Source organism: Athene noctua, chromosome 4, assembly GCF_965140245.1.
Source record: "Athene noctua chromosome 4, bAthNoc1.hap1.1, whole genome shotgun sequence".
NCBI lineage: Eukaryota > Metazoa > Chordata > Aves > Strigiformes > Strigidae > Athene > Athene noctua.
In genome coordinates this window covers 28,320,826-28,333,700 of record NC_134040.1, presented here as the reverse complement: position 1 = coordinate 28,333,700, position 12,875 = coordinate 28,320,826, and the positions used below count along the sequence as shown (strand labels likewise).

At 36.4% G+C, this 12,875-nt stretch overlaps 2 protein-coding genes across 5 annotated transcripts in view; one reads left to right on the top strand and one right to left on the bottom strand.

Moving 5' to 3' along the window:
- Positions 1–900: 900 nt before the first annotated feature.
- Positions 901–10,726, top strand: GNPDA2 (glucosamine-6-phosphate deaminase 2). 3 transcript variants are annotated; one of them, XM_074904726.1, is made up of 7 exons: positions 902–1,004; positions 2,544–2,708; positions 2,994–3,095; positions 3,577–3,759; positions 4,087–4,271; positions 4,367–4,541; positions 7,964–10,726. In XM_074904726.1, the coding sequence occupies exons 2-7, from the start codon at positions 2,585–2,587 to the stop codon at positions 8,020–8,022; spliced, it is 828 nt and encodes a 275-aa protein (XP_074760827.1). In that variant the 5' UTR covers positions 902–1,004; positions 2,544–2,584; the 3' UTR covers positions 8,023–10,726. The 3 variants fall into 3 exon arrangements, with proteins under 3 accessions (XP_074760829.1, XP_074760827.1, XP_074760828.1); XM_074904728.1 differs by lacking the exon at positions 2,544–2,708 and having other exon boundaries at positions 901–1,004; XM_074904727.1 differs by lacking the exon at positions 2,994–3,095.
- Positions 10,723–12,875, bottom strand: part of GUF1 (GTP binding elongation factor GUF1) — a 25,237-nt gene continuing 23,084 nt past the window's right edge. For both annotated transcript variants that reach the window (XM_074904724.1, XM_074904725.1), the window contains one exon: positions 10,723–12,310. In XM_074904724.1, the coding sequence (XP_074760825.1) occupies positions 12,167–12,310 (144 nt within the window). In that variant the 3' untranslated portion in view covers positions 10,723–12,166. The remainder of the gene's footprint in view (positions 12,311–12,875) is intronic.

Here is a 12,875-nt window from a genome sequence, read left to right as displayed (position 1 = left end):
CCTGAGACTCCAGTCAAATATATTTCTCCTCACAAGATGGCAAATGCACCTTTCATGTCCTTTGCAAAGTATTACTAAACCTTTCTAAACTATGTTGCAGTACTTCTAGTCAGGTTACCACAAGATGTGTTATTATGTTCATGTGAGTATGACTCCAGATTTTTTTTACACCCCCTCTCCCTTCAGCCTTCACTCACGATCCCTTTCCTTAGTCAATTATACTCCTGCTCAGTGAACATATTATTTTCTAATACGGTAGGACCTCAGTGAAACCTACAGCATAAGCATATGCATACAATCAGAATCTTGTAGCTTGCTTTTCTTGCATCCTCTCCCTGTTTCCCTACTCAGTTCTGAAGAAGCACTCTTTATTAACTCTTTCCCAACCAGCAAGATCTTGCCATAGCTGTTTAGATTATAGCTTAGCTGTATCTACAAAATTACTTGGCTGCTTTTAAAGCAGTAAGTTCGTGTTTTACCTATAGTTTTTGCAATAACTACGAAGAGCCTCTTCTGTAGCTGTTTCAAGCAAATATTTAAGTTAAAGGTGAACCTTTCTCATTAAGATCTCAGTGTGCCACATGCTTCCCACGAGACAGGAGCTCCAAGTAAAGGCCCTATGCAAAAACCCTACTCTAGCGTGCTCTCCAAAGCAGGTTAGCCCTCTTGCAGCACTCTTCACCCACCCAAACCACCAGCAGCCTCCTAGGCCCTCCCCCGAGGGCAGGCTGCTCCTTCACTGGTGTCACAAAGCTACAGCGGGCGCCAGCCGAGGCGTTAAAAAATGCACCCACGGCCCCGAAAGCCCGCCCAGAGGAGGCGGCTGGCGCCGCTCATGCGGGGCACCGCCCACCCGTGACGCTGTTTCCGGTCGCCGCCAGGTGTTTCCGGGTTGCGGGCGGGTTACGCTGGTGGTGGAGGCGCGGGTGCTGGCTGGCGCTTCGGCGGGCGGAGGTCTCTGTCCTTCCCACCGCCGGTTGTGACCGCTGCGGGGCCTCCCGGGGGTGAGCGGCGCCGGGCAGGGTCGCGCTCGCTGGCGGGGTGAGGCCGGGCCCTGGCGCCGGCCGTGCGGAGCACAGCGGTACCCGCGGGCCTGTGGGTCTCGGGGTGGGGGGAGGCCGCGGGGCCTGGGGCCGCCTGGGTGGGAGAGGGCTGCGCTGGCGGGGTGGGGCGGTCCGGCCCGCCAGTAGGTCTCTTCCTTTAACAGTGTAGATTCCCCAGCTCCCCGGAAATCCGCGGTCGTTCTGGTGCCGCTCGCGGGTCGCTCCTCTTGGAGAGCATCGCCGTGTTCCCTGGGTAAAATGGTTAAAGCTTTATGAGACGGCCCTAGAGCCGCGGGATCTCTTTCTGGTGGCCTGTTTCTGTCCTCCTTGAGGAAATGTGAGTGTTAATTTTTTTGGTGCCTGTGGAATAGCGTTTCCTCTGCAAAGGTGAGTTTGTCTTGTCACGGTTCTACTCTCCAGGGAGAGGAAGTAGCATAGTCAACACAAGGTGTTCACTTCCTTCCTTGTTCAGTGGGACGAGCAGATACTGCCCTGTTAAGTACTGCTGTAGTTTTAATTCACAGTTTTTCTAAAACTGGTCTCTCATCTTGGGTCAGCAGAAAGTAGTGTGAGCTAGTGGTGGTTTGGCACTTAGTTGGCTTTAGGCTTCTGAGAGCTATGTTGTTTTCTGGCTAATGCCAAGCACACTCTGACCTGCGAGAAGAGTAACAGTTTGCAGTGGCTAGAGAGCCTCAGTCTTTGATTGTTACCTGACTGGTGTGGGCAAATGAGTTTCACTTAAATGCAAGAGATGCTCATATACTTTTAATAGCCAAGCTTGTTTTCTTAATATCTTAATAGTTGATATAACTCTACTTGAAATTAGAGCGAGAATAACAGACTGACTTCTTTTAAAAGTTATGTTGAAAAGAGAAAATGCGACCTTATAGGTATTTTTTCCTATGAATTGTGAAGTTTTCAAATATCTCTTAATGCTTTAAACTTTTTTTTTTCAGATTAGTGAATTTACTGAAGCATTATTAAGGAGCTGGAAGGGGAGTGAGAGGAGTCTTAATTGTTTACTTTCAATTATGTATTTTGAATACAGAAGCATGGGGTTATTCTGGGCCTTGTTTTTGAAATTTTAGGCATTCAGTTGATTATAAGAAACAGGAGTTAATCTCAGTGTTTGTTTACTTATTTATTTCCTTTTATTTCAAGCAGAGTATTTCTTTTCTGATAGTAACAACTCAGATTGAAATTCGAAATGGCTTGTTTATGTTTTTTTAGCTTTGTTCTACAAGTTACTTTAATCTTTGAATTTTAATAAATATTTTGCCTGTAACCTGTCACTTGGATTCGTAGCTTTTCTTTTGATTGTCCAACAGTCCAGCTTGAACTAGGACTGCAGGAGTGCAGTATACTTATGCAAGTAAAATGTCCTTTATTTAGCATTGAAATTCTTCAGTGTAAAAGGTAATCTGTTATCTCTTCTGTAATCTAAGAGTTTCACAACTATTCATATGGTGCTTATTTTTAAATCTTTCACATTTTCTCCAGGTTTAAGTTTATTTTACCAGTACAAGTTTCTCACTACCATAATGAGGCTAGTAATTCTTGAAGATTATGATCAGGCTAGTGAATGGGCAGCAAAATATATCTGTAACCGTATTATTCAATTCAAGCCAAGTCAAGGAAGATATTTCACACTTGGTCTACCAACAGGCAAGTTTTATTCAAAGCCTATGTAAATGACTAAACTGCAAACTATGTTTGTATCGTTGCTAACATACAGTATTTATAAGAACACTTACATATTTTTTATAATACTCCAGTGTATTTTTACATATGGATTTTATTTGTGTAAGAAGTTGTGATAAAGTTTGAGAAGCTGAGAAATAATGTGTCTTCTGTGTTGAAAAGCATTGTAGCAAAATTTGACTATTAAGAGATTTAAATACACTGAAAATGTGTGGATACATAGAACAGTAGAAAAACTTTATTTAACAGGGAGTACACCCTTGGGATGCTACAAAAAGCTGATAGAATATCATAAGAATGGAGATCTCTCTTTCAAATATGTAAAGACTTTCAACATGGATGAATATGTAGGTAAGGTGTGCTAATTATTTGAGAACACACTATACTGAAATTTTTATTATTAAAAATGTTAAATACTTTGTCAAAGCAGAAGGTCAGTCTAGTATGTTTGCATGTGGGCTTCTGCCCATGGGGTCATTTTAAGGATTTTTCTCTATTCCTTTATCCACAAAAATGCAAATAATAAACAGGTGGATTCTGGGCTAAATTCAGTGCTTCACAATGTTTCTGTAGAAAGTATGCTGTCATGTAATATTATGACTGCATTTTTTTAAGACTTTACATTCTTTGTAATAAACTGTATGCAAAGGGAATGTAAACAACTACCTTTTGCATGCCAGTAGCAAATATTTCTTCTTAATATAATTTCAAATACTACTTTATCAGACTTAAGTTTGCTCTGCATGTGCCCTACACTGGTTATACATAGGCTAGAATTAAGGCTGTTTGTTTAAATCTTGTAATATGTTAATTTCATTTTAAATGATTTCAGGGCTTCCCAGAAATCATCCAGAGAGCTATCATTCCTATATGTGGAATAACTTCTTTAAACATATTGACATAGATCCAAATAATGCTCACATCCTTGATGGGAACGCTCCAGACTTACAGGCGGAATGTGATGCATTTGAAAAGAAAATTGAAGAAGCAGGGGGGATTGATCTTTTTGTTGGAGGTATGAGGAAATGCTCTATTGTTAGTTCCAATTCAAACAAATACATTGACTCTTTAATCATTATTTTCCCAACTTAGCTAAATGCAGTTACGGTGTCAAAGTTCTGTGACTAACAAAGAATCAGTATAAATACCAGAACAGAATGATTGGTGTCCAAGTTTGTAATAACTTAATTTCAGTGAAGTTTTGAATGTTTTTTTTTTTACTGAAAAAGGGTAACCAAAAGGAAAGAATGAGTCCTAAAACTTCTTTATTCATTTATAATGTTTGAGGATATTTGTTGACTCGCAGGTCTGGAATGATTTACTTTTTTTTAACTTTGAAAAGGCATTGGTCCAGATGGCCACATTGCATTCAATGAACCCGGATCAAGTTTGTCTTCAAGAACAAGATTAAAGACTTTAGCAATGGACACCATTTTGGCAAATGCTAAATACTTTGATGGAGACTTATCTAAAGTACCAACTATGGCGCTAACAGTTGGTGTGGGTACAGTGATGGATGCTAGAGAAGTAAGAACTCACTTAGTTCTAGTTGCATGTATCTGTTTTCAAGACTAGTTGGTATTGATACTGGGATTGAAAGTAAAGAGAACTTTTTTTTGCAGGTGATGATTCTTATAACAGGCGCACATAAGGCTTTTGCACTGTACAAAGCAATTGAAGAAGGAGTCAACCATATGTGGACAGTTTCTGCTTTCCAGCAACACCCTCGTACTATCTTTGTGTGTGATGAAGATGCTACTTTAGAACTAAGAGTTAAAACTGTGAAGTATTTTAAAGGTGAGCATTGAATCAGAGGTTACACATTTAAAAACCAAACAAATTTTAAATTATAGTGATTTAAGTCTGAGTCAACAGTTTATAGTAGCTAATGTATAGTGTTATATATTAAAAATACTAAATGTTAACTTATTTCTTATGAATGGAAAAGTGCTAGGAGGCATAACTTGTGTTCCTTACATTCCTGACAATCTACTTTGGAAGCAAAGGAAGTATTTTTCCAATTTGAAATGATAGTTTAGTAATCTTCAACTGTCTGCAAACCACCAGCAGTCTGGTGTTCTAGAATACTGGTCTTAAGTATACTGGAAATTTTCAATTAAAACTTGATACATTTATTAAACGTGATGTATTTTCATGCTGCTTTTGCTGTGTGCTGTAATGTGCTGTCTAGCAAACCTCAAATGTGTGATACAGACTTTGAAGCCACCTGAGGACATTTTTTTATACAGTGCAATTAGCATAACAATCTATACTGACTTTGAATACACTGCACACTTGCTGTGCTTTTCTTATTTGTAGTAGGTATATTGAGGCAAACTTTCTTTAACATTTTTGATAGTAATTGAGACTTCCTAGGTATGACTTCTGTTCCAGTGAGACTGTAGAAGCTGAGAAAAATTGTTTTCTCCTAACTATACTAGTGCAGCAAATGCAATTGTGTAAATCAGTCATCTTGCTCACTAGCATGGATATCTGTAGTAGTTGAGGCATCTGAGATAAAGGTTGCAATTTCTGAAATTATTTTTTTAGAGCATTGTATCACTAGTGTCCATATATGTTTTAGATAGAAATTCTGGCATTAGATTTTTATCCTGATATCACTTGTGGCCAACTTGTTAGGAATTTTTTCAATATGCTTTTTTTTGCTATGTACTGGGGTGTGTGGCATGTTAGTCTTTACCTGTATCACACTGCTAGATAGTGCTTGTTGTCAAAGTTAAACTTCTAACTGCTTGAATATATGAAATACAGGATAGATATTTAGAGTATAAACAAAAGCTTTCCTTGGGAAAGTTATAAACCAGTGTAGAGTTACTAGGCATCAGTGATATTGAACATTGCTTTAAATCAAGGGCTACAGCTACAGCATTTGAATGTGTGCTGTTGTCACACTAATTAACCAGTAATACAGAGCAGAAGAATTCTTAAAAAGATTTGTTTACTTTAAACTTGATTAATTTTACCTGCTCTCAAATCAGTGAGATTTTTTTTTCCCCTTTTAAGATGGAAGTGAAATCAATGTGGGTCAAATTTGGAATTATTTCTGAGTTTTGATCTCCAGATTAGGCTTCTTAGGAAGGTTAGGTAGTTCTTAATACTGCTTATTGTGGTAGCTATTCACTGAGATTTTTCACCATTTAAAAAAAAACTCAAGATACCATATGAAACTTCAAATTTTCTTGATAATCAAGTACCATACCAACTAGTAACTAGAGCAATCTTACTCTCTTCACTTTTTCCTAACTGTCTCAAAACCTATTAGAGGCTGCAATTATCAAGTGTACTTATGTCCTTACTGGAAAAGGGAAAGGTAACTTTTTTCAGAATAAAGCAGAAAATAAATTTTGAATTTACCAATTAGTCTGCAATAAGTCATCAGGATAGTTTTTTCCACACTTGTGCATGCTCTTAAAACAGTATGCAGAAATCTGATTATTCAAAGCATACTTGAATATACAGTGAGACCTTCCTTTGAAATAGATGTTTTAACATCTATTAAGTAAGGACTCTGGTGTCTACCTTTAAAAAAACCTTCTGTTTTTAACTTTCCTGAAACAATGTAACTAATAGGATTTAAATATCCTTCATTAAATATGGCAGAGGCAATACTTTGTAAACATTTTTCATGCTTCTAGGAAGTGGATAATCATCTCCTCTTCATTTCCCTTATTTAGAAGAGAAGAACACTGGTACAATGTGAAATGCTTTAAAGGTCAAAATACTGTTCTAGTTTGAGTAGTGTGTGCAGCTGTTACTTTCAGTACAAATGGCTTTTGTATCAAATGTATATACTTAATATACTTAATATTTTTGCACTTACTGTTAAACTCCTGAAAAGTACTAAACTTGATCTTTCCCGTGTACATCAGCCCAATAGTTATCCTTCATGAAATCTAAGAAACTGTGTTCTTTAGTTAAGTTGCCTTTTCTAAGGTTTGGGGTTTTCTTCGCATGAGTATCTGAAGCTAAGGCATTACCTGTAGAGACAAAATGAGCTGGGTTCTTGAATCAGTTATAGATGTGTTGGCTGTTTAGCATGACTGAATGTGTCACCAAGTGGAGAAGGAAATTGTAACATCTGCATTATATATTAAATAACCACACTGATTAGAAATAGATGCTGCATAAAATGTCTTTTGTTGTGGTCACCTACAGTAATGACCTCAGATTGTATAGTTATTCAAATGTCACACTGCTGCAGTGACACTTAAGTTTGCCACCACATGCATCATGTAGTAAAGGTATTTGAATATTCTTTGTCATAGATAATCACTAAAATGTGTACTACTGTCAGACTTCTTTCATGGTTTTAAAGATCTCTCTACTTTTAAAGTTCCATATTACTTAAATTTGTAATTTTATAAGTTAATCTTCAGTTTGGTGCTGAAATGGACTTTCACTTTGGAGGTAGTGAACACTGATCAGTTACTCTTATTAGTTCTTAAGGTGAAATGAGGTTAAAACATACCAGTGACTGAACCTCATACATACCAAGGTAGAGGTAATATTTTTATTGTAACAAAGTAAGAAAGAAGCACTTTTTTTTTTTATTGCTCTGTTCTCCAGCATTTTCCAAAACTGATCTGAATAGGAAAAAAAATACTCTCCTAATCACAGCTATGGATGACTTGTATACGACCAAAAAAAGCCCTGCTAGAATAGAAAACAGTTGAACTACAAAGTTCTGAATCTGCATTAACAGTCTGGATACTTAGTTTGGTTTTGCCTGTCTAGGACCACAAGTACACTATTAATTACAAAGACAGTAATACTACGGTGCTAGAACACTGCAGTTCAAGCTGTAAAAGTATCAGTATGTGTACATCTGATTTCTATGACAGACTATGGTATGAGGGAATTCTGTGTTGCTGTTTATGCATTTTTTAATACAAAGGAAAGAACAGGTGGATATCATTATTCAATTAACTTGAAAGTATTCCAAATCTACTTTTTGACATATCTATTATCAGAACTGTCTTATCCCTGTTTGCTTTATACTGAAGTTGTCAATAGTATTCAGGTGATACAGGAATATATATGCTGTCTTCTGATTTTAAACTACTTTTAGCCATTGTTCTTTTCAGTGAACTACTCAAAATGTATACTTTAAAGCAAACTCCAGATAAAAATGTGGATAGGAAGACATGTTGAAAAAGTATAACTAATGTAAAGCTGGCATTATTGCTTTCCCCCCTAAGGTTTAATGCATGTGCACAATAAGCTTGTGGACCCACTGTACAGTATGAAAGAAAACTGAAAGAAGAATTGAAGAGGAGCTCCATGTGGGCCAACAGCAACAGTTTTAGGTAGCAGATGAGTCCACTGCTATGCAATATGCTGAAAACTGTTTAAAATGGGGAATCCTAGGTACTGTATTTTTTTAAAAGGTCCAATATCTGTACATTCACATTCCATGTGTTTGCTGTGTTGTGCATTTTGCTTTAACATTTGAAGCTCTGTTGTTGGCTGGTACATAAATGGAACAACAAACCTGTGGGATACTGCATGTTATGTGGGGGGAAAAAGCAGAGCACTTATTCTCACACAGCAATGTAATGCATCTGCCTTGTGTTGAAGAAAATGATATTTTATTTCCAGGAATTTGTAGTTTTTGGCTTGATTAGTGTAACTACATTTTGCATTTGTGTCTCTAGGCAGAATGGTTTTGGCCTTTGTCAATACTACGGACTTGTAATAGTTGTACAATTTCTACGATGAAATATTCTGTTTACATATATCTAATGTACACTGAGCTTTTGCACTTGGTTGCCTTAAATTTATCTTAAAACAGTTTTGGGGCATATCAAGTCCTGCTGTACAATTCAGGCAAATAAAAATACAAAAACAGTGCCTAAAAATGCACCAAATTCTTGAAAGTTATAACTTATTCCACAGATAAAAACATTAAACTTCTGCCATAGCACTTTTTCCTCTCATGTATTTCAAATTACTTTAGGATTTTTATATTTTTGGTAACTGAGCTTTATACATAAGGAAAAATCTAAATGTTCATTTCTGGAGGTACCTGTTTAATTGTACCATTGATGTAACTATTAAATGCCTGACAGGAGCTTAATTTACAGGAATATGTCTGCAAGTTTAACACATAATCATTTAAAGTCAATTGTTAGTCACTCTGCAATAGTTACCTCTTTCTGTATCATTATAAACATTGAGCTGTCACAAGGAATGTTATTTCCTACTTTGAATATAAGTAAAACTTAAATATAAATCTATAACTTAAATTGTTTTGTTTCTAATATAAATTCTGATGTGAACAAAGTGAACAAATAGTTCAGGTTTTCAGGGAGATGTTAGGAATTTGTGTCTTCTTCCACCTAAGGAAGGGAAGTTAAGAGTGTATTGATTAACACTTGGGGGGGGGCAGGGGGAGTTGGTAGAGCATGCCCCTGTGTTAAATACTCAGAAGGTGCAACAAAGCGTAACTTCAGCAGTTTAACTTTTCACCTAGACAAATATTGCAAACCACATTGCTTCCCCAGGGACGTGATACAGTCCCCAGTACAAGAGGCTTTTCAAGATGCAATTGGACGGGGTGCTAGATAATCTCCTCTAGGGTTACCTTTCCCATGGACCATTGTCTTTCCAGGTCCCTTCAAACCTGGACTATTCTAAGATTCTATGAAATTGCATGTTCTTCCATCCTTCTGTCTAGAGCAGTGTGGGAAGGCAGGCCTAGTGTTTCAGTTCTGAACAGCAGATTTAAATCTGTGCTTGTTCCAACAGGCTTTCAGTCTTAAGAGAAAACTTTTGCATCTTACATTTTTGAAGCATAATGCAACACTGGGGAGGGGGGGAAGTTTAAAAGACTGTGCTTCAGGAGACTGCTGTTACATGTAGCAGATTACCTACAAAATGCATAAGTGTGAGATGAAAAATAATCTTGAATGTAAGTTTCTGTTAAAGGAGGTCAAGCATGCTTTTATCTTAATGACCACAATCCATCTTGTGGCAAAATTGGGAATTCTACTGAGAAAACAGTAGAATTTAGGTTTGAAATGTAAGTGGAAATTCATACCTTTTATATCCCTTGATTTCTAAAAGCTTTTTCTTCCTTGCAACTCCTTATTTTTGTTCTTCAGAAAACCTTTCAGTCATCTGGTTCTCTTGGCAACCTTACTAACTAAAGCCCTTTTTTGTGTTCTCTCAAGATGTGTGAGACCACAGAATCAATATCTCCATTACTGGAACTTCTGTGAAACACAGGCCAATTTAAATACTAGTACCTTTACTTGTCTGAGTGGGTCTAAGACAGTTTCTGCCTCTTCAGAGGTATTCCAGTTTCTGTTAAACTTTTTTCAAAAAGTTACAAATTCTATGGGGAATTCTACTCTAGCCCCCAAAATTCACAACTTCATTTTATTTCTATACTACTATACTTTTTGTAATTTCAATCATTAAGATACCACCAATTACTTTCTTACAAAATACTAATTCTTCAATGACAGTACCTTCCAAACTTGTCAACTACCAAAAATAAGTCAACACTGTAAGTTACATTAAATATTACCTCTTAGCCTGCAGTCCATTGTTTAAATGGCAAAGCAAGCATTTTCAAGTTCAGTAAGTCTTTTAAGTTATTGGTTCTTGAGTAAATTCTAACTTAGACTGGCACATCTACTTCAGCATTTTAGTCTCCTTTTTCTCAGTAAGTTTTTAAACTATGTTTCGAAGGTGAGGGGAGGAGAACGAAGGAAAAAAAAGTATGTGATTAGATAGAATCATGTCATTTTGTGTCAGACTAATGCTTCATTTACTGTTAACAGTACTAACCCATTTATTTAAAGTCATTGCTCTCAAAACTGATGTAATGTGCCAGTCCTCTCAGAATTTGACTACAAATTTGTATTTTTCTGCTTCAGATGACTAAAAGACTGAGTTCTAGTCTCATTCACAAGGCAGCTTTATTCATGCATGTAACTTGCATTTAATTAGATAAAATTGCTCAGTAGGATGCATAAAATGTTATGATAAAGATTTACTACTTGGGCGATCTCTAGCCTTATTCCTCAGTACTTTCTCTCTTTTAGGTCTATTTAAAGGGGCAGGGGGGAAATCTTTTTAGTTTCTTTACTCTTAGCACATATTACTGTGTCTGTACTTAAAGATATCTCTCTGTACTTAAAAGGTAACATGTAAGAAAGATATCTTTAAGATAGCATTCCTAACTTTTTTCAGGGGAAGAATAGTAGTAATGTTAATGATAGAGAGCCTTTATCCACAGCATCCTTCTTTTCTTCAGGATCAGTAGTGTCCAGTTCAATTACATCCCTCCAAGGACTTTCCCAATTCATCTTTCTACTGTTTATTATTAATCAAGCTCAAAGTGTAGTTAGAAGCAGCCTTTCCTGGTGATTGAGTACTTTAGTAGCTACTACTAGCAATTTGTTCTGTAAAATATATTTAGTAACAAGAAATGAAGATCTGTGAAGACCCAAATTAAATCCTGAAGATCTTAAAAATAAAAGCAGCTTAAAAGCTTTTGGAGATGGGCATGCAGTTGTAAACACAGTATACAGCATGGTCATTAACTTGTGTTTATGATTGCTTTGTTTACACTTCCAAAAGCAACAGCTTATATTAAGCACACTTGACTTCTCACTTGAAAGCTGTAGTTCTGACAAACTTCAGTACATGAACAATGTAAGTAAAACTTAAACAAGTACACCGAGGCATGTTCTGACCAAACCTTCATGCCAAAGGAATTCTTTAAGGCCTGAATTGGTCTTATTGGTGGAGCAGTTACATATCTTGTGTTTTAATCTCCAAAGAAACTGTAAGTTTTAATGTATTAGCACAATTAGGCTGTATTAATAGTAAACTGACACTTAAACAAGTTTAACAAATAGTATGGGACACCAAAAAAAGTAATGATTAATTTTTCCTGATGTGATTTCCCAGCATCATCATGATTTCCTGACAACAGCAACTCTATAAAGTAAAACAGGAAGCAGCTTGATACTTTTGTGGCAACAGTTCAAACTTCTTTTTAAAGAAACAGTAGTTTGTCTATACATACGTTTCAATTATTTTTATAAATGTTTTGACACATTGTTCCTGTTCTCTCATACAAAGACTTGCAATGCAAAAAACCCAGTAATTATTTTAAATTTTAAGTGTTAAAAGTATGAAAACATTGAAATACAATGAATAACAGTATGATTAAAGCTTTTAAATTCAGTCAAGTCAAATGACTTTAATTTCATAATAATCTACAAGTATCTGTACATTTCAAGTATAGAGTCCTTTCAATTTATCTTCCCACATTTAATTAATGTGCACCATTTAAAGTCAAATATGTTCCCTCTCACAGTGGTAAATTATACTTTAGCTCATTATGCTACTGTCTACAAAAAGTTGAGAGAATAATCAGCTGCATGTCACTGATTTTTGTCAGTTTGTCTCTTTAAAACACGTATAAAGGCATCTCTCGGTACTTCCACATTGCCAATTTTTCTCATCAATTTCTTCCCTTCTGCCTGCCTCTTTAAAAGCTTCATTCTTCTTGTAATGTCTCCACCATACTATGAAAAGGAAAAATATTTTAATAAGCTTAAATGCAGTTATAGTTCATTTCAGCAACACTATATTTAAGGGCTTAAAAATAGTCAGGAAGGCTAGTTCTATTACAACAAAATATTATTTTAGACTCTAAATAGTTAGGCCAAAAGGCCACTAGTTAGAAAGAACAAGGCAGTAATTAAGTGTGTTGATTTGGACCACTGAGGACTGATTTCTATTACCTAAATATATACATCTACATAAGTCTGGCTGACATTAGACACAGCCTAGAGGATATCCAAATCCCACTAGAACAGCAGCAGGATGCCAGCTCAGATGCACTGTGGCATCTTGTCTAGCACTAGGTGCTCACGTCTAGATAAATTAACTGAACCCTTATACAGTGTTGAACAAGCACCATCCCACACATGTGCCTAGCAGAAGAATTCTGTTATAGTTGTAAGAAAGGGACACTTGTTTATTTTTTCCCAACATGTTCATTTCAGGGAGCTAAATACAAGAGAAGTAAGAGGCATCACATTTTTCCTATGCTTTGCTGAATCTTGCTGATGGTCAACTGTTGCATAA